The 26,151-nt window shown below is 45.0% G+C and overlaps 1 protein-coding gene across 1 annotated transcript in view; it reads left to right on the top strand.

The window, feature by feature from the left end:
• Positions 1-26,151, top strand: part of PKD1L1 (polycystin 1 like 1, transient receptor potential channel interacting) — a 1,793,388-nt gene that overhangs the window by 1,287,286 nt on the left and 479,951 nt on the right. The window contains exon 49 of the mRNA XM_078688182.1: positions 5,606-5,741. Coding sequence (XP_078544308.1) covers positions 5,606-5,741 — 136 coding nt within the window. The remainder of the gene's footprint in view (positions 1-5,605; positions 5,742-26,151) is intronic.

Genomic DNA, 26,151 nt, shown 5'->3' with positions numbered 1-26,151 from the left:
TACCCAACGCGGTGGCGGCCATGGGAACCGCCGTCCCGGCGGTTGGGGACAACGGCGAGGTCAGTCCACACCTTCCCTCGCAGCATCCGCCTCAAAACCCTCCTAGTCCGTGCTTTCAGGCCCATGTGACGCCAGTGCGGGGCAGGGTTGGCCATCACCACCTCCACTGGTGCACCGTCACTTCGGACAGGTGGGTGCTGCAGATCGTCCGAAGGGGCTACTCCCTACCCTTCGAGGCGACTCCTCCAGCCATGCCACCGCAGAACCACCGTGTATCGGGGGATCATTTGCAACTTCTGCAGGAGCAAGTTATGGTCCTCTTGGCCAAGGGGGCCATCGAGCGCGTTCCTGGGCCAGAAGTAGGGTGTGGTTGCTACTCCCACTACTTTCTGGTACCCAAGAAGGGCAAAGGGGGCCTACGCCCTATCTTGGACCTAAGGAACGTCAACGGCTTCCTCCGGAAGGAGAAGTTCAAGATGCTGACACTGGCTCAGGTCCTAGCTGCCCTGGACCCAGGAGACTGGATGGTAGCGTTGGACTTGCAGGACGCTTATTTCCACATCCCCGTCCTGCCGGCCCACCGGCGCTACCTGCGGTTTAAGGTTGGCCACGAGCACTTTCAGTATACCGTGCTCCCCTTCGGCCTTACCAGCGCCCCGCGGGTGTTCACAAAGGTGATGGCGGTGGTCGCAGCTCATCTGCGCAGGTTAGGGGTTTCAGTCTTCCCCTACCTCGACGACTGGTTGTTGAAGGCGGGCTCGCCCCAGACAGTTGTCAACCACCTCCAGACAACGGCAGATCTCCTGCACCGGCTGGGGTTCTCCATCAATGTGCCGAAGTCACACCTGTGCCCCTCTCAGAAGCTCCTTTTCATCGGAGCGGTTCTCGACTCGGCGCGGTTTCGGGTTTATCCACCCGAACAGCGGGTCCGGGATATTCAGGCTCTGATTCCCATCTTTCAGCCGTTATCCCGGGTCTTGGTCAGGTTGACGCTGCGGCTTCTGGGGCTGATGGCCTCCTGCATCCTGCTGGTGCATCACGCCAGGTGGCGGATGCGGGCTCTGCAGTGGGACCTGAAGTTTCAGTGGGCCCAGCATCAGGGCAACCTATCCGACCACGCCCTGATCTCGGAGGGCACTGCGAGACAGCTGCAGTGGTGGCTCACGGACCGCGATTGGGTCAGCGGCAGATCCCTCTCCCTTCCCCAACCGGAGCACGTAGTTGTGACGGATGCGTCCCTCCAGGGCTGGGGAGGCCACATGGGAGAGGCGGAAATCAGAGGCCTCTGGTCTCCGGCGGAGGCCCGGCTCCACATCAACCTGTTGGAGTTACGGGCGATTCGTCTAGCACTGAAAGCATTCCTCCCCTCTGTCCGGGGGAGTGTAGTGCAGGTGTTCACGGACAACACCACCGCCATGTGGTACTGCAACAAACAGGGCGGGGTGGGGTCGTGGACCCTTTGCCAGGAGGCTCTGCGCCTCTGGCAATGGCTGGAACGCCAGGGCGTGACCCTGGTGGCTCAACACCTGGCAGGTTCTCTGAACGCCAGGGCGGACGAGCTCAGCCGTCGGTGCATGATGGATCACGGATGGCGTCTGAACTCGGACGTGGCGCAAGGCCTCTTTCAGCAATGGGGAGAGCCTTGGTTAGATCTATTCGCCACCGAAGAGAACGTGAAATGTCATCAGTTCTGCGCGTTGGAATTTCCAAGGCGGCTCTCGCCCCGAGACGCTTTTCGTCGCAAGTGGAGCTGCGGTCTACTGTACGCCTTTCCGCCTATACCACTTCTGCCCAGAGTGCTGAAGAAGATCAAGCGCGACCGGGCCCAAGTCATCCTTGGGCTCGAAGGTACTGGTATCCAGAGCTACTCAGTATGTCAGTCGATCCCCCGGTTTGTCTGCCTCTTCAGGAGGACCTTCTGTCGCAGCAGGAGGGGACAGTCCTCCACCCGAACCTGTCCAGTCTCCACCTCCATGCTTGGAGATTGAGCGGCGACAGTTGAGGCCATTTGACTTGCCTCCTGAAGTCTGTAACGTCATTCTGGCAGCCAGGCGTCCCTCCACAAAGTCGGTATACGCTTTGAGGTGGAACAGATTTGTGGCATGGTGCACAGCAAAGGCTGTGGATCCTCTTGCTTCCCCTCTTTCTGAGCTTCTTCTCTTCCTTCTTTCTCTTGCCCGGCAGGGCTCTGCTCTGGGCACTATCAAGGGCTACCTTTCTGCCCTTTCAGCCTTTCTAAGGCTGCCTGATCAACCTTCTTTGTTCCAGTCCCCTATTGTAAATAGATTTCTAAAGGGCATCACACACACATTCCCTCCTGTTCCGTTTGTGATGCCTCAGTGGGACTTGAACCTGGTTCTTACGTTTCTGATGTGCGCTCCCTTTGAGCCACTTCACAACTGTCCTCTCCGCCTTCTTACTCTGAAGACTGCTTTCCTGGTTGCCATCATCTCTGCCAAGAGAGTGAGTGAGCTCCAGGCCCTTTCTTGTACTCCACCTTTCCCTTCTGTCCATCCGGACAAAGTGGTGTTGCGTACTAAGCCATCTTTCCTGCCCAAGGTTGTCACGGCCTTTCACATCGGGCAGCCTATCACCTTGCCAACCTTCTTCCCGCCACCGCATCCCTCTAAAGAGGAAGAGCGGCTCCACCGTCTGGACCCAAAATGTGCGCTCTAATTTTACTTGGATCGCACATGCCAGTTCCGGGTGGATGACCAACTCTTTGTTTGTTACTTGGGCGCTAAGAAGGGGAAAGCGGTGCACAAGAGGATCATCTCCCGGTGGATCATCTTGTGTATCCAGGCATGCTACTCCTTGGCTAAAAAGGAGCCCCCTGTTGGATTGCGGGCTCACTCTACCCGAGCCACGGCGACTACAACTGTCCTGGGCCGGGGAGTGCCTTTACAAGACATCTGTCAGGCAGCTACGTGGGCATCGCTGCACACGTTTGCAAGACACTACTGCCTGGACAGCCAAGTCTGGAGGGATGGCTTCTTTGGCCGTTCTGTCCTCCAGCACTTTCTGGTGTGATTATTGGTTCGCAGACCCACCACCGGGGTTGGTATTGCTGGGGTATCTATTCTAAGGTAAGGAATCTAATACTAACGTGTCTCTTTCAGATGCACATGTTACTACTTGTGTAACGATATATCTGTAAGAGACATTAGTTAGTATTAGATTCCTTACCGACCCACCCATCCTCCCCGTTCTGCGAACCGATATCTAAGGTTAGGGTTACCCCCTTTCAGGGCCCTAGTTTCAATGGCACCAGTGTTGGTTTTTAACATGGCTCTGCGTTTCTGGCGCGGAAAAGCTGTGTCTAAGAACTGACGTCAGCACGCAGAGGCGGCGTCTAAGTACTCCGACGACGTCATCACGGCGCCCACGACGCCGACGACGGACGCTGAGCCGCAGACGACGCCTACCGACGCGCAAGGGTACTGCTACGCAAAAGTTTCCGGATCCAGTCTGACGCCTGGGGATATTCTAAGGTAAGGAATCTAATACTAACTAATGTCTCTTACAGATATATCGTTACACAAGTAGTAACTTGTGCGTTAAGTATATGTCAGAGATATGTGCAGTTATGTAGCAAAAGTGTCGTGTGACCCCAACCCCTGGGTACATGTTAAGCTAGCCCCTCACTCCTCTAGGCACCAGTGCTACAGTACCTACTGCACTAACAATAGCTAAACCTCTACTTAAAGCTGCTCATTGTACGTGTCTTTCTTCTTTTCCCTAACATTCCGCTCTCTCCTCTCACATCTACTCTCCTTTTAAATTCTGTCCACTGCATGATTTCATTTTGCCTCTTTTCCACTCTCACGCATCCTGGTGTCCTTTCACCATTTTTTCACTCCCCTTGATCTCATCTTCATTGCTCATCTTCATTGCTCATCTTCATTGTCGTCCTTTCCAAATCTGCCTTTACTTTTACTCTCGCTTCATTCAAATCTCCCTTCTCCCAAACACATATCTTCTTTGTTCCTCTTGTTTTCCCACTGTTTTTATCCTTTATTTCTGTCCATCCTATCTATTTACCTTTCCTTACCTGTCCCCTCTTTTTTCCATTCTTTTTCTCTTCTCTTCCTCTTTTCTTTACCATCCCATGTCTGTTTTTCCATTCTCATTCCCCTCTTGTTTGTTCTGTTTTTCACCGTCTCATTGTTGTTCTTTTGTATCTCCTTGGTCCGTTTCCTTATACTTTCTGTCACTTCCCTTCTTTCTCCCTCCTTTATATCTTGACCATGTTTTTTCTATCACATTCCTAGTTGCCGTCATATTTCTAGCCACTCCGGACCTGTTTCCTTTCATGTTGCCTGCCTCCCTTCTTGCTATTCTTCTTTTCTTTATCTTCATTGCAGTCCTTTTCTATTGTTCTCTGTTCTCCTCTCCACCCTTCTTTTCTTTATAAATAGCTATCTCTCAGTCATTCCCATGGAGAGCACTGTGACCACAGCCTCTTAATGCTTGCCTGTGTGTCTCTTTGTCTCTGTCACTTCCCTGCTGCTCCCCAGGAAGCGTCAACAGAGCCAGGTTCCTGGGAGGCGCAATGAATACAATGCCCCCACCCTCTTGTCTCTGAGCCCAGGTAACACTGCACCAGCTACAGCATTGATCTCTATGACCCTGGATAGTCGCCAGGGCGAATGAACTAAAGATGTCTGTTTTCAGCTACAGTAGACATTTTCTAGCTGGTAATTTCTATATTACATGTTTGTTGTTTAGCTTAATTTCAACTCTTACTTGTTACCTATATAAGGACTGTAAAGTACTATAAGATAGACCAAGAGTGGTGCTAATTCCCTAAGGAGTGTGTTGCCCCACTCTGGAGCCTGGTTTCCAAAAAGCAAAATCAGGTTAGCATAAATTAATAATCAGAAGTATGTATGTCTCATTAATATGCAGTTCAAATTGAAGCAAAATCTAATAAAACAGAGGACAAACCAATAAGGGGTCGCCTCAGAAGGGAAGGACTAGGGAAATTTAGTCCACTCTCAGAGAGCACTCTAAGACCTTCTATATTAAAAGTGACCTCATCTTCCACAAAACACAAAGATATCACATTTTACACACCTATACGCTGTTCCCATAAGACTGTCCAATCAGATGATACAATTACATATTTGTTAAGTTCTCATGGTTTCTAAATTCCCAGATCTATTACACTTGAAGTTGGCATCTGTAAATGTCAGAAATTAAAGGAGATAAATGCAAATGTCCGTAGTCACTTGCAATGCCCGTTGAAAATTGTGTGAGGTGTCAAGAGTATGACTCAAACTCGAACCTAATTTCTCTCTTTGGAATGACCCTCTTAGTAATGTGTTTTTAAGAAGCAATGCTATCTCTTGAAGAAGTCCTCCAGTGTTATATGGTTAACTGTTTCTTTTCAGGGAAAAATACCAACTTGTTGTATTACTGTACATGATATTGATGCTTTGCTATTGAGGGTATGATATAATGTTCTGAATATTTGAACAACGCACAAGATAACACATATGCTTCCTTTGGCATGAATATATGTATGCCTCCGGCTTATAAGCAGCGCAGTAACCTTTTTGCAAGTAACTATACACATTTTACTTCTACATTTCCATTATCTTAGAGTACAGCAGCCTTTCAGGACAGCCAGTTTTCAATGTCCACAAAGTATTACCACACTGGTGCAGTTACCTGGCCTGGGGCATTTGTATGCTGATTTCAGCCGTCTGTGCTGTGATAACAGGAACCATTGGACTGAGGTAGGAAACATTGTATTGCAATTCTTTCTCAAACCAAGGTGATTGTTCAGCTTCGTGATCCAGAAGAACATTAAGAAGATGCAATTTTCTGAATCTGTGATACTATTGAATGCTATATCCAAGAAAATCTTTAGCACCACCGATTTAGTTTTTACCCCCAGAAGTACTCATCTTGACGTACCTTCACACACCAACAACTGTACATTCTCTGCATGTTTCACTTGTTTTTCGCACAACAATGGGCGTTGATGGGACCAAGGTAATGCTTTTTTAGATTAAATATTTGTGCTATTCACATAATGCTGATCCAGCGGAAAGGGAGTTTGCAAATTTCTATCATCTGGATCCAATTTAATACTTAGGGATCCCTTTCACACTGCATGAGTTTAAAACATTTTACCAAATTTCTACAATCTATTTTATCTTCTTTTCTCTCCGATGAATCTTATTTAGTGGTCAGGGATTGGCAAAGGGTTGACAGAATTCTAAATAAGAACCTAAATAAAGGAATAATCAAGCAATATAATTAATTGACATTAATAAAGACAAACTCTGTTTTCTTATCAATATGCTTTATCTATATAAATGTGAAATGCTCATCAAGTACAATTCAGCTCGAATCATAGTAACTCACAATTACACATCTCAATTATCAATGTCTTGAGAGAGTGGATAGACAAAAGATTAAAGTCGTTGCAGATAAGATAAATGCAAATTCAGAATATCATACGAACCAATTGCACAAAATACTAGAAATCTGGTAAGCTACTCTCCGGCCGAGAGAGTAAGTTGGGGCATCCTCAAGAAGATATGAGGTGCAAAGTCAAAGAGTCAGGATCATCAGAACAACCAACCAACCAATTAAGTTGGGAAACAGCAACACAGCTCTCTCCTCACACAAAAACAAAATAATGAACGCGCCCCAACCCTTTCAGTGCTAATAGTCATACCCTTAACTCACTAAAGATCTAACCCCCATGTATCATCACATGGAAAATTCTTGAATCCCATTGGTTTAAACGAAGGGTTGTCTAGTTACCCCACTTTCGATGTGCCTAACTTTTCAACAGTTTCTTTGTCTTTAGATTACTTTCGTCATCAACCTTAAGCAGAGGAAACTCAGATAATCTTGTTCGCGGCTTGCAAATTTCTCCATCTCACTAATGTATCAATCTTGTAGTACAAGTGTCCACATACTCTGCTCGGCAAGAAAGTTCCATTCATAATGTTCACTGTTTCCTCCACACAACCTTGGCCATCATCAGGAACTCATGAAGGACAAATTTCATATTTTTTCAGTCTACATTATAATAAACAAATTAAAACCTAAAAAGACTCTTGAGTCCTTCTATGCAGAACAGTAAATTGCTCTCTAGGAAAAACAAATCCACGTGTGATTATTGTTGTCATTATACAAAACTCCACCATAAATGATTTGCTTGCATTTTCTTTCATTATATATATTATTTTAAAACAGTTAGTGAAAAAGAAACTTGTTACTTTTGGCTGTTATTTCTGCACTAATAGTTTGCATTTGTGGCCTACTACAAAAGTACTAAAAACACCAAGCACGTGCTTGCGCAGTTTTAATCTTTCCCCTTTTTAGTTTTGCACTGTTCATTTTCCCACCATTTTGTTAACAATCCACACAATGAGGAGTTCAATCCGAGCAGGTTTTATTTCGCATACACCCTGCTCCATTATTGCCTTCATTGCTTCATTAGACGAATACTGAAATATTCAATGTTACTGTATCCCTTTGCCTTCCGAGTACAGTGCTCCATTACTTTACCTAAGAGGTTTGAGCTTTTAATGCATTCTTACATATGCATATGTACAGTGTGCCCAAAATGTGATAAGAATTTCTAGGATAAATTGACTTTTAAGCTACAGTTACAATCATGTCTTTGTCTTGATTATTTGTTTTTTTAAGATGACACCAAGATCCTTATATGTTTAGGACTTTTGCAGTAGATGGCCACATGGCATTTTGGTGAGGTGTCATGCTCTCGCCATTCACAGCTCATGACATCACATAGGAAATCACCATATGGAATAACCAATGATCACTGAAATTGGATGGCTTAGTTCTGTATGTCAGCATCCAAATATTTCCATGATCACCATAGTGCACTACACCTGAGATGATCGGACCAACCTGACCAGTGCAGCTCATCCTATCCAGAAAATACCACAATGCTGCAGATACCCGAAAAACCACCATTGAAGGCCCATCAGGTTCACTGTACTATGTGTAGGCTGTTTGAGTCATTCAGACTGATTGAGAATTGCCACATCTGGAATACTAACACAGACAATTTTAATCAGGGCTGTAGTTGCAACTTTGTAAACCATAACAATACTTTCAAATTACCCAATAAATTTAGGATTACCACAGCATACTGTAAGCACAACATGTTTGTAGTGCAAAGATATATGCCAGCGGTCATAATCTACCTTCCTAAAAGAGCGAATATCTGCTTGACTACCAATCAATCCACAGTATGTAAGCATAAAGTACCAAATAGAGAGGCAGTCAGTGGCTACAGGTAACTGGGCCTAACCGCTGGACTTTGGAAGTCTTTAATATAGTACATACATGCAGGTTCTACCCCTACTTTTAAATTGTTCTGTGATAAGCACAGAAAGTGGATGCAAAACGTAATAGAAAACCATCATCATAATAAGGTATCTGCATAGATAACTGTAGTTTCAGCAAAAGTGTGTCTGTTACATTTCCCTAGCCATTATTCTACTACGAACTGCATCCTAAGACAATCTGAGAGCACATCTCTGGCCACTGACACACAATATCAAACAATTTTCACATACTCCCATCAAAGACAACATTCTACCTACCATGCACTTCCCTAAGGGGTAGCGTGCTACACATCCAAAAATACCTGCACTGGGTATGAAGCACTGTAAACAAGCTGCTAAACAATACAATATGATCAGTTATGGTTTGAGTAGTTTTCAATTACTGGAGAATTTAATTGATGTTGGGATTTTGCTTTGGAGCCCAAATGTCACTCTTGAGAGGACATTTTAAAAGGTTTTTTTAATGAACAAAATAGATTTTTTATGAGCAAACTTAACTATAGTGCACCTTTAAAAAGTTTTTCTGTCCATTATTCCCTTGCTATAACAGAGGACTAATGTGCACAGCCCTTGACGTAGCGGCAATGGGTACAGTTTATAGTGTTCAGTAGGGTGACTACCTCACTTCATGACGTTATGGACACTGTTTCTGGTCCTGGGATTTTCACCTTCAAATAATTACAAGTAAGTGGTGTAGACTATTTACCTTAATGTAGGCACACTTACACCACATTCCACAAAATGTATGTGGTTTTCGTACCAAAGCGTAGGACTGACAACAGCGTCCGTAATGGCATCGAGTGAGATGGTCACCTTAGTCTTCAGTCACAGTCTGCACTCAACACCTAGCTCCATTGTCCATGGTCACTGTATTCCCAGGTCAGGGTGGGGTCATGACAATTGACCTGGCCCATCACCCACTAACATGGTATCATGTTTAGCCACTCCTTGCACCCAACCCTGTATAACCCAAAATAACTGGGCATAGACTGGGCACAGGGCTTAGCCATTTGCAACATATTGCACCCAGCCCTTCTATCCACAGGACCAACTGTGCACTTCTTTTGTTGTGGTCAGTGATTTCTGGGTGTAGGCCTTTAACTACACTCAGCCCATCTAGCTGCCAAACCAACTGCCAATGCCTTTAACCCAGTTGTAGCAAGCTCTGGATCTAGGGCCGGAATAGGTGAAAGACCAAGCCCTGCATGAAATACAGTATCCAATAACAACTTATGCAACCTTAGGCCATTACCAGGTGCATTGTGTGTTAAATCCCTCAATCGTATAATGAATCCATGGATGGCACTGAGGATCTGGAGTGTCTCAAGCGTCTTTTAGACCCGCTCTGTAGATTTACGTTTGGGAATACAGTGAGTTTTTTGTTTATCAGAGGATCTTTATTTTCTTTTAACCTCCTCCCTCCAACTGCCCCCTTTCCCGGGTCAGGTAGTGATCCCATAACACCTGTTTTTGGCCCCTTCAATAATAATGTTCTCATTCTGTCCACTGATATATCTGGGAATCTGATGATTGATAAAATGTCAGCTGTGTTATCCATGGGTCCTTTGAATGGTTCATATGATACTGTGGAAGAAGCTACATTTATGGCTGTTTTTCAGGGCAGTGTCTATCTCTCTGACACCCTACATTCCCACTGGGTTGGTTGATGCTCATCCTGCACTCATATGTCCCCAAAGACTTATTTTTCTACAACATAGGGCCCTCAGTCATTTGCTGATCCCATGCATAACAAAATGGAGGCCATGACACAAATATTTCAAGTCATAGCCAGCCAATCAAATCTCCTAGATATGTGAACTCCATCAAGTATGACTTTTTACTCTACTTTCGTTTACCCTTTGATTCAGATCTGGAACACTTTGTGAAAACACGGTCAAAAGAAACATCAGTAACTCTTTGATGTCCATCAATTCCCATTTTATAACACAAATACATTGAACACTACTGTACTCGGTTGCACCAAGCAGGTATATCTGATTATAAGTATATCTTCCTATTAAACTCTGTTTATTCAGAAATATTTTTCAATCATTTTTCTGGTATGAAACTTAAAATGGAAAACGCTACTTTTATGACACTTACCCTTTTAATTTTACCCCTATTGACAGATTCACACACAGCTTCACAAAAGTAAGGTGAAAACATGATTTGTGTGCCATATACTATGCAGATTTATCGAAATAGGACAAAGTTATTCAGAAAGCAAAATCTACTTATTAACATTAAATTGTAGTTTTGCCATAACATTCAAGATCAAGATTTTATTGCAGAATCATAATTTTATTTCAGAAATCACGATTTTATAATCCGAAATATGTATGTTCTTGATCCAAAGGTTTTTGCAATGCCCTAATCAGTTAAGTACGGACAATCGTGGTTAACCAGTGCCACAGAGACTTTCTTCAGCTCAAAATCACAATTTCAAGATGAGATGAAAACATTTAACGTTGAAGACTTTCACTAAACAGTCACATTTAAAAAACAATTTTATTGACAATGTTATGAATTGAGCTTGCCACCACTTGAAATGGCAGAACTATTTTTACCTCATTAGGCTGATAGTCTTTTTTACAAAAACTAATGGGGAGCTTTCCATGATATCCGAAAGGTCTGGGATTTGGACCAAGCTACTTTACCTCATCCAAATTTGGTGAAAATGCAGTGCTCATTGCTGCATATGTTCTATGTGAATTAACATGGGAAAATTCACTTTCAACCTTTTCCATGCCTTTATATTTTTTATAGATTTTCAAGAAGTAACTCAAAATTGCATGAGATTGCATAAAACTTCTGGAAGTTTGAGGCTTCCAGAAGTAAAACAGTAACAAAACATTTCCTGGATGGGAATTCAATTTAGGTATTATTACAGAGTCTCAACCACAGACTGCATTGTATGTATTATATGCATTATATATTATATGTTATCCAAAAAATGGCCGTGGGTTTGGAGAGGGTGAGTTGGCCGATATGTACATCCTTTTCCACCAGACCAGTTTCCAATCCTCTAGTTACATGCCACTTCCTTACTTTTGTAAAAGTGATCACATTCTGTGTAGTTAAAACTCTGTGTCAGGGTTGACCTAGAGATTGTGAATACCTTTCTTTGTACCAGCTTTCTTTGATTGTTGTCAATTAGTATACAAAGCTGCTTGTAGTAATTTAAACAACACAAGTATAAATTCAGTCTTCTTTATTGTCTCCAAGTATAGCGACTTCCAGCAACTTACAGCGTCCACTAACTGCCAGTTCCAGAGCTTTCCCCACAACATTCCATGTTACATCACCAATAGGAATGTTTCCTATGTATCTCCCCCCTTGCAAACGAACACAACCAAACAACAAATCAACATATATGATAAAATATACAGAGAGAATAGAAACATAACCAAATTAACAATTCAACATATGTGAAAAAGAATACTGAGAGAATTGATACATAACTAAGACAACACCTTCAAGAGCGATCAAGACCAACCACTTTGCTCAGGTTACCAAAACTCCATTCTTTACCACCCTCCAACACAACCACATTCTTTTTCACCCCAACCACTCTACTAGTTTGAGTACTTGCCTCTCGCCTTTTTTTAACAATACCTCCATTCTTCTTTGCCACCCAATCTCCACATCGCCAGTGAGTAGATTTCACTCCTTTTTTGTGATCATACCCTTGCTTCCACATGCTCTGCTTTTCTCTCACTCTAGATTTCATGGCGTCCCGATCAACCCAGAGCTGTCTCTTGTCTTGCAACTACATGGGTGAATCTTTAGTAGTAGGCTCCCTTTCTTTAAGAGCAATAACAGGTGATACTCTTGTAATGGAATGTTGAGTCACTCTATGAGCCCATACCATTTTGTTCAGTTCAAGTCAAGAATGCTTTATTTGACAACTTAATGCTATAAAAGTGATCATATCATACAACAATACATTTCATTTACACTCATTCAACTCATCTCTCCAAGACAATCCATTGGCCAACAAAAGTTTAATGTTTTCCATTATGGTACGGTTCACCCTCTCAACCAAGTCATGCACCTGAGGTCTGAACAATGCCACATTTTCATACTTGGTCCCCTGGTGATCTAAAAAACTCACTATCTCAGATGAAACAAACTGTACCCCATTGTCGTTGGTAATCACCCTAGGAATACCATCTTCCATAAAAATGTCCTCTAAGGCTTTCACAACACACTCTGTCATTATGTATTCCATAGTCTTTACAACAAACCATTTACTGTGGTAATCTACAATGAGCAGCAAAAAACGGTGTCTCTTCCCAATCATTCCACTGGACCAATAAAATCTATCGCCAAATATTGCCATGGTTCTCCTTACAACACAAGGGTGATTCGCTCACCACTTTGCTATTATCATAAATAACATACACTATACAATCCCTCACTTTGACCTCAACCTCTCAATCCATTCCTTGCCACCAGAAAAACTGTCTCAACCTTTTCTTGGTTAAACTTCTACCCAAATGTCCTTCATGTCCCATAACAATTAACTTCGCTTTTAAACATGCTTGGGGGAACCACACTGCCACCCCATAGCACCTTGAACCCGCAAATACTTCATTTATCCTTGACCACACCATACGATCTCATCCTCTCACTATCACCAACTTCCTGATTCCAACCTCCAGTAATCAGATTTTTCAACTTTACATATTCATCATCTTCCATCACAGCCCTACGCCAGTCATCGCAAATCCAGTCAGTTCATAAACGTCCACTTAACTTGCTCATCTTCTTCTTTATCACACCAACCATCCCCAACAGGCATTCGGGGCAAACAATCTGCAATGACGTTCTCATTCCCTTAACATAATCCAATACAAAATTGAAATCCATTACCAACAACCACCACCACCTAGTTATTCTTGGGGTCACATCACCTTCAAGTCCTTTACCACATTTGAATATGTGCAAAAAAGGCTTGTGATCCATTCGAACTGTGAAGGGTAAACCCAACAATTAATACTTGAAGTGATTTATACCCCAACAACTTGCCAATGCCTCCTTTTCAATAGTAGAATAGGACCGTTCCGCCCCTTGCAGTCTCCAGGAGGCAAATTTTATTATTCTCTCTTGTCCATCCACCCTCTGGGACAACACAGCCCTCAATCCAACATTGCTGGCGTAAGTGGTCACTATCATTTTGTTGTTTACATTGAAGTGACATAGCGCCTGTGACCTGCTGACAGATGCTTTTACATCAGTAAATGTGCGTTCACACACTTTTGCCCATTCAAACACAGCCATATTTTTCAATAACATCCTCATGGGCTCAACCTTTTTGGTAAAATCACCTATAAATTTAGAGCAGTACTCCACAAGCCCCAATAAGACTTTAACTGCTCCTTCTTTTGAGGGCTGGGTACTTCAGATATAATAGCCTTTACAATACTCTTCTTAGGTTTAATACCTATTTTGTTATGGTCAATCCATGCTTTTCTATTCTTGATAATACTTTAACACCTCATCATGCTCTCCCTCAGACCCACCACCCACCAATATATCATCCAAGAAGCATAGTTCCTTCTCCGCTACCCTCACTTCACCCTCCTGGGCGATTTTAATCTTCACTTAGAAATACCGATCGACCCCTCCACCAGTAACCTGCTGCAGACATTGGACATCTTCGACCTTCAACAAAGTGTCAAGCTGCCCACACACTCCCTTGGTCATACCCTGGACGGTGTCTGCTCTAATTTCCCAGCCATCTCCACCTCACCCCCCATTCCCCAAATCTGGTCGGATCACAGCCTGATCCCTTTCCACATTCTCAATGTCCTCCCTTCTAACTGCAAAAAACCAATCCGCCAACACACTCACTCCATTAATTGGAAAACTGTGCAGGCAAGTCTTATCTCTCACCCCCTCTCCCCTTCTAACGTCCCCCCTTCCTCTGGAAACATCGATAAAGATGCTGTTTCTTTCAACAAATGGCTTTCGCAAGAAATCTCCGAACGATGTCCACCCAATAAAAAAGTCAACACCCTAAAAATAACGAAAAACAAAGCACCCTGGTATACTCCTGACCTTACCGCCGCCCACCTCCTCTGCAGGAAAGCAGAACGCAAGTGGCGTAGATCATACGACAACGACGACCGTAGCAACTACATACTCCTGAGAAAAAATTATCTCTCAACTATAAAATCAGCTAAAAAAACCTACTATGTAAACGCCATCAATGCCGCCAATCAGAAACAACAAACCCTCTTCTCCATAGTAAAGTCTTTTACCAAACCAAAAGCCCTCCAACCGGAGATCCCCCCGTCACAAGAGCTGTGCGATAAGATCTCCGACTACTTCGAGGAAAAAATAAGCTCCATTCACATCAACTTTCCCCCTTCCCCCCCGGTGTTCTCTTTCTCAGAGCTTGACAAATCTCGCCCGACCACAAATTGCCTCACTCATTTCTCTCCGGTAACTCTAACTCAAACCAGAGAAGTGATTCTCTCATGCAAATCAGGCTCTCCCTCTGACCCTTGTCCCCCCAAGATCCTTCATATCATCATTGATGAAATAAACCCCATCATCAACGAAATAATCAACCTCTCCCTCAAATCGGGCTCTGTCCCACTTACCTGGAAAAAAGGTACGGTTAAACCTCTGATGAAAAAGGCGAACAAACCCCCCTCTGATCTAACTAACCTTCGTCCCATCACCCTGCTACCCGCACTGGGCAAAATCACGGAACAATTAGTCCATAAAGAGCTTAAGGCCTTCCTCGATGCCCACAACCTACTTCACCCCCAGCAATCCGGTTTTCGGTCTAGACATTCCACCGAGACCGCCCTGATCGAGCTGACCGACACCATTAAAAACCTTCAAGATCAGAGGAAGAAGGCCATCCTGATCCTTCTTGACCTCACGGCGGCCTTCGACACTATTTCCCACTCCATACTGCTAAACAGACTTATGGATATCGGCATTACCCACTCAGCCTTAGCCTGGATCAGGTCTTTCCTCAGTGACAGGTCTCAGACCATCTCACTGGGCCCCTTCCAATCCAAAGAAAAAAAAATCTCGTGTGGAGTACCCCAGGGCTCCATTTTAAGTCCCCTTCTATTCAACATATACCTCATCCCCCTGCTTTCACTCATAGAATCGTTCGGCATAATCGTCACGTCTTATGCCGACGATACTCAGCTTGTCATCCCTCTCGAAGACAACTCCAACCTGGCCGAACTCAACCTTAAATGCTGCCTCACAGCGGTCTTTCAATGGATGGATAACAACCACCTTCGCTGTAACTCCAGCAAAACCGAAATCCTGCCCATTGGGAAGAACGCATCCTTTTGTCCCGCTCTGTGGTGGCCTGATAACTCTGCTGCTCCACCCCAGACAGTTTCATCGGCCAGAAACCTCGGAGTCATTTTCGATTCCGATCTGTCCTTTGATTCCCATGCCACTACCGTGGCGGGTAAATGCTTTGGCATTATAAAATCCATGAGAAAGTTCTGCGACTTTCTCCCGCTCGACTCCAGAAAGACCATTGCAGTAGCCCTCATTCTCTCTCGGGTGGACTACTGCAACGGCCTCTTGGCAGGGACCAAGAAATCCACCCAACTAAAACTACAAAGTGTCCTGCACACTGCCGCGCGTCTGGTCTTAAAACTCCCACGTAAATCCTCTATTTCCACTGCCCTCAGATTCCTCCACTGGCTCCCCCTGCACAAGAGAATCCTATTCAAAATTCTCGTTGTAGCCTTCCGAGCCTTCCACAAATCTGGCCCAGTTTACCTTGCGAAACGTTTCCCTCATTACATTCCGGGTCGCATTCTTAGATCCTCTCAAGAAAACCTCATGACCCTCCCCAAATTCAACCTAAAAACCAAAGGCGGAAAAACTCTCAGCACCCTAGCTATCAGAGCCTGGAATAGTATGCCAAAGCATCTTAGATTCCAGACGCAAGAGAAACCCTTTAGGAAACACCTCAAAACATGGATTTTTAATCTCTCTGACGACTGGACTAAAGCAGCCATCTAAACCCCCCACTGCCCTCCCTCTGATCTGGTCCCAGGTTTTCATAGCGCCAAGATGCTCCCTTCGGAGCGAACGTCTGCGCTTTACAAATACCCCTCCAATATCCAATATCCAATACCATGACATGAAAAATACATTTCATTAGTTATCCTATTCCTTTTGTAACAGCTCTCTCATCAAGTGTGGTATAGATCTTACCCTGTCCTCTACCGGCACCACTTTTTCTTTCAAAATAATTTTGTGGGTAAAGCCTTTCAACAATCCCAATTTCTCTGAGAAAACTTGAGGGAATTTTTGTGTTCTATTTTCCCCTTCTCCTGCACACTAGTTTCAATCGGCATGACAGGTTTATCAGCATTTGGATTTTGAACAATGTTTAAATCCTTCTGGTGTCGCCAACCAAGAAGATCAGAACCCTTCTTTGTTATATACACTCTTCCTCTCACTACATTATTTTTTAACTCAATATTCATCCATCTCATGCATATAATCTCTATCCTCTTGCCACTGCATCCTACAGTTTTCATATCAGACACTTCAATTGTTCCCTTGAAACATTCCACATATGTGTTCATTCCCAGAAGAGTGAATTAACTACCTGAATCAACCAGGACCCAAATGCTCATTCCATCTAGATGTACTTCACAGTGTGGTTTCTCCAATTTACAAGGTCTTTCCCACTTCACCTTATTGTCATTCCTTACTTCTTCTCAGGTATTCATTTCATGCACTTCATGCACAGGCTTGACAACCTGATCCACTGACAGCACCACCACCTTAATATCTTCACACACATCCTATAACATCTTGACTCCTTGCAGCTGCAACCTACTTTTCGTTCTACAAACCTTAGCCAGATGACCCCTTCTACCACAATTCCAGCAAATTGCATTTCTGGTTCTACACCTGGTACTTGAACTGATGTGTCCAGGACTAACACACCTATAACAAATGTTAGTTCTTATGTCATTCACTTAATTCCAACTACTCCTGCTCTACCACTCGTATCCACTCCAGTGTCAATCAATTGTTCCACTTGTTTTGACTGCTTTTTTTCTTTCTACTCCCTTCACCTCAAGAACACCTTATTCAATAACCGCCGCCACTTTTTCACTCCCCAACTCCATGCCCTTAAGCCACGAAGCCGCATTCTCCATGCTCCTAGCAATTTGGATTGTCTCCTCTAAATTAGAATCCTTCGCCAACAATTTCTCCTTGACTGATTGACTTGATTGTTAATACAACGCATAATTTGATCACTAATTAAACTCTCTGTTAGGTCTTGAAATTGACAGGTGACAGCCAATCCCCTTGACCGCGGCGCAAATTCCACCTCCGCACATGCCCACTGTGACATCGGATGGCCAGGAGCTGTCCGACGCATGCAAGTGTTTAATGCAGCCACATAAGTCAATACATTTTCATCGTCTGTTTGCACCCTCGAGAAGAATTTATGTCTCTCAAATACGATATTTATCTTTGGTACAAAGTGCTTATCAAGCATCAAAATCGACAATACTTTGTCATGCAAAACCCAAATAGGATATGTTTCCTCCACTTGTTTCTGGAAACTAAAGGCTCTGCGTAAATTCCTTCACCTACTACCTATAGAGTGCAGAAAAACGATTGTTCACGCTTTAGTGACATCCCAACTAGACTATGTTAATAGTCTATACTTGGGCCTACCAGACTATCTGTACAGAAAGCTGCAAAGAATACAGAACTCAGCCGCGAGGCTTATAAGAAACATCCCCCTCAGTCATCATATCTCAACTCACTTGCGCAGCCGTCATTGGCTGCCAGTAAGGAAACAAACAGAATTCAAGGCACTCACCATTACCTACAGAGCAATAAATGGTACCGGCCCCCATTACCTAAGTAAACGAATTTAAAAAATCCCATCAGACAAGAAATTTTAGATCAAACCACCAAGAACTTCTTGTTACACCTCGTTTTGCCAAAGCCAGAATAGGTGGACGCTCTTTCTCTGTCAAAGCAGCCATCCTCTGGAATTCCCTACCCCTACAAAACAGGAAGGTCCCTTCGGAGCTTAGTTTCTGTAAGTTGCTGAAAACTTGGTTATTCAGTTTACCTTAGCCTCTGACGGGCCCCACTATGCTGACTCTCCCACTCCTCCGCAGCGCTGGGACACTCTCGTTGGGGGTAGCCGCACGCTTTACAAGATACTTTTTTATTTATAACGCATCATTAAGGACATAACATACACATTTTCAGTTTGACCATCCTCAGCTCCCAATGATACTTCAAGCATATTGTCGTACATTCTTCTACCCTCATTCCCTAGATGATGCTAGAGAATCGCTTGTCTTCAAATAGGTCCCTATTTGTCTCCTACTATCGCAACCATGTAGGTGAAAAACATATTCCTCCACTTTTCCACAGAATTGCTGGTTCAACTGGCACAGGTAATAATCTAGAGGTGCCATCATACTTTGCTCAGCAATACTAAAATTACAATTCAATGAAACAAATTAAAATAACTAACTAAAACGGTAGATTAACATAACAAATTAATATAATAATCTAAAAAATAAAAATGTTCCCAACAAATCAAAGGTGCAAGATTCCGCAATAGCACTTTCTCAAATAAAAATAGTATTTTATTCCTTTCCTTTCTTGTTACACCTTTCCATGTAAAAACAGTCCTCTTTTGCGTTCTTCGTTTCTTCCCAATTGGAGCTTGTCCTTCCTTCGTTTTGTGCTCCTGGAGTTACCTTCCGGCTGCAGCCAGAACGATCAGATGGTGCATGAAGCAGACGTCCAAGGATCGGGTATATACTTTGTTGAATTATATAGCAGGAAGATTTATTCAAGTAGGTGGCAGGATAATGTCACTTATAGCGCGTTACTCCAAGCAGGGTGATTTATTCCCAGTTAGGCAGCAGCGGTCAAGCGTAACGGAACCGCTTGAAAATAAACCGGGAACTAATGTGTGTGAGGTGTGCATGGAACGGCGCTTAAATAAGGCAACCTCAAACCTTGGTATCTGCGAGGCAACCAGAGCTCTCCCTCGTAGGCAGCTGAAGAGTCTCTCAAGCCTCGGTGTCCCCACTCGAGCATACACGCACAAACAAGACAGCACAAGCGCTAAGGTAGAAGAACAAGCATGCTGAAACAAACTGAAATTCTTTAATTTTCAGAAAAAACATTTAATTTTCCTCACATTTTCAGAAAACACATCCAAATATTCCCCACGGTTCATTCCTCACAACCGTTTTCTATAAAAAAAACAGCAACAGTTTCTTTATCAGTTCGCCGATCCCACACGCTGTTTCGTGTCACATACTATAAAAATGCCTTTACAAGCTATCAAAATCAGTTTTATTCTGCGGCCCCATGCATTTTACCTTTACACAGCACCGGTTCTCCATATAAAAAAACAATGGCATCAAAGTCATGGTTGTTTTCAGGGAGCTTTCCTTAAGCTCTCCAGGGGTGGAGGTCACAGGTTAGGATGTCTGCCCCCTGCGCGGTCACTAGTTGCCAAAATATGTAGTAATTTACACAACACAAGTGTAACTTCAGTCTTTACTGTCTCCAAGTATAGCAACCTCCCGCAGCTTACAGCAACCACTAACTGCTAGCGCCCGAGCTTTCCCCCTCAACGTTCCTTGTTACATCACCAACAGGAATGTTTCCTAGAATGCTTTATTTCGGCAGAGCTGCAGCCTACCCAAGGTGGCAAACATGCACTCCTGTCTCAGTGTAGCAGTTGTGTCTGCATTTGTTATCAAAGAATGCTTCTTTGGGACTTCTGGGCAGGGACTGAGTTCCCCAGAGTCCTGTGCCTGCCAAGGTTGTGGGATGCTGCTCAAGCACAGTGTCGGCACCATCAATTACATTGCTTCTGCCCATGGTGCAAGACATACCCAGGCATTTGCCCGGGCCAAGAACAGGCTCGTCGGCACCTGTTAAAGGCTAGGATGTGCCACTCCTTTTGGCCCTGAAGATTTTTGGCCTGCTGACAGTACTTATAAGCAAGAGGTAGGCTTTTTATTCTCTTCTGTGATGCAAATATAGGAAAGAGAAAGGCTATCGCACCCAAAAATACCATAGGGGAGATGATGAAGGCAACAACATCTATTGCTTACTATTTAAGTTCTGTTATGGGTGTAATAGCCTCTAAAATGGAGATTGTAATAATAATTATTGACCCAGTCCAACGCAATCTTCTCCTCCACATTTAGAACCTAGCATTCTTATTGTAAGTTGAGTAGAATGTCCACAAACTGGGGCTGACACCCCCACATTGGGTGTAGCAATAAAGGGGATTCCAGTCCATGTAATTAGCTTTCCTCCCCCACAATGCTCAAATCTGAGTAACAAAACTGAAATAGAGTAAAGTACTTCAACTCTATGTGTTAGCAGATTGACTAAGAACTGTTTGCCCTCACAACTTCAACCTGTTCAGTTCTCAAATGGTCAAATGTAAAAGAACTCAAAATCACGTAAGGTGGGAATGCATGAAATGACTGCAATACTGAAATTGATGGCCGTGGACTGTTAGGACATTCAAAATGCAGTCATGAAATCGTGTAGTCAATTGCTCCAAAAGGTAGAATTAATGATGACTGACGTTTATCAAAAAATAGAAGATAAGCTAACATATATGACAGATCACTCACTGGCTAGGATAAACCTATCCTTGGCAAAATCAAACTGTAATGAGTATTCTAGGCAATCTCCATATCCAGATTCTTTAGCCCCTGCACATATGGTCACGAGACATCATACTAATGAAAATGCTGAGAGAAGCTTAACACACATGCCTTTTGGGAACCCTTCAAACGTAGCCCCCAAGGGGGCTCAATAAACCTCTTTACAATCTAATCGCCACCCTATAGCATCATATGCAACACTACAGGGGAGATCTAGTGTCAGGAAATCAATCGCCTGCTTAATGGTAAACCCACTTAGGCAGAAAAGGTGCTGCCTGGCTCAATATCCTCACTGTTAAAGTGACGCGCACATGCTTGGTTCCTGCTGCATAGGTTGATTCCTATTTGGTCTCTGAAAGGAGAACACTCATCCGACATGGCGGCCGACATGCACACTGCGGTTAGCCTTTTACTCTTTTGGTCCATTATTGCCTGGCAGCGCTTTGGTTCAGCGCGAGCGGATGAAGTCCTCGCACTTAAACTAATTTCTTGAAGAGACAGCAGTGTTCCTGTTTCTCGGCTCCTCACAGGAGCATTTCTTGTATATTTTAGTTGCGCCTGCTCTGTAATAGCGGCGCATTCTTCCCCTTAGACTTCGTTATTCAGAGAGGTGTGCACACCCTTTTTTTTGACTGCCAGAAGAGACTAGTGTCTCGAAGTTCGATGAAAAGACATTCGTGTGGATTCCTGAGAAGAATAAGAAGATTCATCACTGATTCTGAGACTAAGAGACTATGTTGTTGACTTCTAATACTTAAAAGACAATTCTCTTGAACATCAATCGTTCATTGTATCGTATGAAGATATTCTATGCTTTATATCTACTTGACCTCATGAAGATAACGGAGATTATTATTAAGCAGTTTAACAATCTCCAGAGAGGGGCTAGCCTACGCAGAGTTCAGGTAGAAAAGAGAGCATTGCATAGAAGTTAATTAGGCATTAGGAAGTTAGGTAGGGTGTATTAACTTTGTGCTCTTGTCATTTTAACCTACAGACTACCACTGAAAATTCCCACAATACCAGACCATCATTGGTGTTGAGGGGAGTCCGAGGCTGGTTGCTTAACCTGGAGGCGGTCTCTCTGTTGTCCCATTCCCCTTTCCCCCTGGTGGGTGCTAGAGACAGGTTATCTAATTATAATCTGTGTTGCACTTGCGGAGAGGATTTGGGAAGTTCGCATCTGCTCCTTGGGAGTAATCGTCACAAAGAGCTTTCTGACAGATTGAAGTGCCTTAAATAAAAATACCACCGGAGCAGAATGGCAGAGGTGCTGGATGTGAACGCTTTGGCCACACTCAGAGATAATATACAGCAGCAACTAACCCTAACTATTGAGGAAAATAAAAAGTTAAGAGAAGAAATTAAAAGATCACAGCTAGAATCTCAGCAGCTTATTCAGAGGTTAAATGAATTCACTTTAGGAACATCTTCCAGTTCTAGCGGAGGTGCAGATAAAACTTACCCAAATCCAATCTCCGAGGTCACCACCCAGGTTAGTCCTTCTATTTCTCCAGTTATTCCTTTGGTCCCTCCCGAGCGCTTTAATGACGATCCTCATAAAGCCCAAATTTTTCTCACCCAATGTTCACTCCATTTTCTTTGTAGGCCCATAATTTTCACTGATGACCAGTCTAAGTCTGCCTTCATGTTGTCTTATTTGAGCAGTGATGCGGCGTCCTGATCCATGCCTCTGGTTTCTCCAAATGACCCAATTTTACACAATTTCAATGTTTCAAAACTGAATTCCTCCGAATTTTTGATTGCAGAGCTATCTCCCAAGCTACGGACAATGAGCTCTTAGACCACAAACAAGGCAACAAAGATTTAATTTCGTAAACTGATTGTAGAAACCGAATGGCCAGAAAGCAAAAGAGCTGCGATTTGTTTTTTTCTCGAGGATTATGAGACAAACTTAAGGATGCATTAGTTCAAATACCAGATTGACCTACAGAAGTTTCAAAATTAATAGACCTGGTGTTACAGATTGACCAACGCTTATTTAAGAGAAGAGTTGAACTTAAGAGAATTTCGCCCTTCGTTCCTAAGTCCTCTGAAGGGCACAGCAAATAGGCACTGTTAGGGGTCCTTCAACTAAAGAAGGAAAAGAAGATCTAGAAACCACTGTTTGTATTGTGGCAAGTCAGGATATTTTGTTAAGGAATGCCCCAGGAAACCTAAGAATAATAATTTGGAAAAGAGACACCCCATCAGTGAAGAGGGTTGCCCTGATGGATGTTGATTTAAAGTCAACCCCTGAGCAACAACAGATGGCAAATACCTTGCCATCAGCTTCCCCCATCTAACTAAATCTTTCAATTTAAATTTTCAAGGTAAGACCCCGATAAAAGCTTCTGTCATGATAGATTTGGGAGCCACTGGGAATTTTTGCGATATCCAATATGCCAAAAGAACTGGAATGAGATTTGTCAAGATAGATGTCAGAGTCAGTGAGAGCTGTAGATGGTACCAACCTATCCTCTGGCCCAATCACTGATGAAACTGAACCCTTAATGACCGAGGATCCTAGTGGACACCAAGAACAGATCTTGTCCAATCTCATTGATGCTCCCCAATTCCTGCTTTTTCTGGGGTTACCATGGTTGACAGAGCACAACCCAGAGATTCATTGCGAGAAAATACCTGTTCGGCTAAATTCGAGTTATTGTCAGACACATTGCTAGGGTCCTACCGAAAAGGTTTCCAACCTTTCTCCAGACAAGATTTTGTCAGCCAGTTCAAAAATGGTCTGCGCCCTGGAAAACGTAATCGTACCCGCAGAATAGGAAAATTTGGCAGCAGTCTTTGATAAGATAGAAGTAGAAAAGCTACCCTTCACAGACCCTTCGACTGCAAGATTGAGTTGGAACCGGGAGCTAATTTGCCCTGCAGCAGAATCTATGCATTAACTTAAAAAGAGAATCGGTATCTCAAAGAATATTTAGGCATCTACTGGGCAAATGGCTTCATCCGTCCCTCTCAATCTCCAGTCTCCTCACCCCTTTCCATCGTCCCAAAGAAGAATCAAGAATTGAGAACTTGCATAGACTATCAAGCTTTGAACCTGGTGACGATTAAAAATCAATACCCTTTGCCCTTGATCTCTGTCGCATTGGATCAGGTAAAGGAAGCCAGAGTCTACACAAAACTAGATCTTCTCGGGGCTTGCCATCTAATTAGAGTGGCTAAGGGAAGTGAATGGAAAACGGCCTTCCGCACCCGATTCGGTCAGTTTGAATACCAGGTCATGCCCTACAGGCTGTGTAATGCCCCAGCTTCTTTCTAGCACTTCGTGATCGACGTATCTGAAAGAGACACGTTAGTGATAGATTCCTTACCTTGGAATATCCCCAGGCGTCAGACTGGATCCGGAAATTTTTGCGTAGCAATACCCCTGCGCGTCGGTAGGCGTCGTCTGCGGCTCCGCGTCCGTCGTTGGCGTCGTTAGCGCCGGAATGACGTCGTCGGAGTACTTAGACGCCGCCCATGCGCGCTGATGTCAGTTCTTCTTTTTTCCGCGCCAGCTAGCGCAGATCCGGAGAAGCTCTACCCCATGTCATTCTTTGACTAAACTTTTTGATCTTTTTGGTGCCGGTAGGGATGCCCCGGTTCAAGCCCTGTTCGAAGTGCGACCGACTGGTGTCGGTCACGGACCCCCATCGCCGGTGCCTGAAGTGCTTAGGCCTCGACCACGACGACCGCACCTGCTCCGACTGCCAGGCCCTGACGTCGAAGGCTAGGCGGGAGCGGTCCCGAAAGCGACTCGAGCTCCGGCAGTCAGCCCCGCGCCATTCCAGGTCCCGGTCCCACGGGAGGTCGAGGGACCGGTCGCGGGGTCGGAGTCCCCGCAGCTCCGGGAGTGGACATCGGTCGTCGGGATCCAAGTCCTCAGGTAAGAGGCATGAGAGGTCGGACGGCATCATCGCTCCTCCGACCCACCCCGACGCTCGCACGATGCGGCTGGGGGTTCGGGCGACACCGCCCACGCGGCTTCAAGAGAGTCGCAAGCGTCGCCGCCTGCCCCACACCTTCGGGTCCCTGGGCACGGCGCGACGCCGGAGGAGGTCGAGCGGTACCTCATGGACATGAGGTCCCTCCCTTCTCAGCCGGGTCCCGTGGGACCTTCGGGCCCAGCGGTCCCGGCTGGAGGCCCTAGCGGGTCGGGCGCTTCGGCCCCGACGCCGCCGGGTGCTTCAACACCGGCGCCGCCGGCGACTTCGGTCCCGGCGCCGCAGGACCTCACCGGACCCGTTTCCGGATCCGGGTCGTTGCTGGTCGACCTCACGACCTCACCGGCGCCGGCCCCGAGGGTGTCGCCCCCGGCGCCCGTTGTGGACGCCGTCCCCAATCTTCCCTTCGGTCCGACTCTGGCGCCGGAACAGCGCCGTTGGGCGCCGCTTCCGACGGCCTTTGGAGATTTTTATTTCCATGAGGAGGCCCAGTCTGTTGACCCTGAGTTACAGGAGACTGGTGACGGAGGTGATTGGGGGGGTCTGAGGACCCTCTGGCACAGGAGTGCCAGTCTCAAGAGGACTGGACATATGAGCTTGGGGAGGCCAGTGGTATTGACACCTCGCCAGACACTGGATTTGTCTCCCCTCCCACCGTGGCTATGGAGGAGAGGGCTGCTTATAGCGTAGTGTTAACGAGGGCAGCCAAGGCCTTGGGCCTTGAGCTCCCCGTTGCGGCCGTGAGGATTAACCTCCTCACTGAGGTTCTTAAACCGCAGGCAAGCTTCAGTGAGCCTCTGCTGCCGTTTAATGAAGCCTTATGTGACGTTCTTGTGGGCACTTGGTCCAAGCCCGCCACGGGTCCGCCTGTGGATAGGAACGTGGCCAGACGCTACTGCCCGGCTCCCGGCGACCCTTGCTTTTTTTCCACCCATCCCACCCCCGAGAGCCTGGTTATCCAGGCCTCCACTTCCCAGAACGCATTCCCGACGGCCCCGCCCGATCGGGAATCCAAGAGATACGAACAGTTCGGGAAGAAAGTGTTCTCGTCCCTGAGTTTGGGACTGTGGTCTGTCAATACCGCGTGTCTCTTGGGCCGCTACACCCACACCCTGTGGGACACGGTCGCGGACGTGCTGCCACAATGCCCGGAGGAGGTCCGGGCTA

Source organism: Lissotriton helveticus, chromosome 4_1, assembly GCF_964261635.1.
Source record: "Lissotriton helveticus chromosome 4_1, aLisHel1.1, whole genome shotgun sequence".
Taxonomy (NCBI): Eukaryota; Metazoa; Chordata; class Amphibia; order Caudata; family Salamandridae; genus Lissotriton; species Lissotriton helveticus.
Note: the sequence above shows the minus strand (reverse complement) of the source record. Positions and strands in the feature narration are given on the sequence as shown.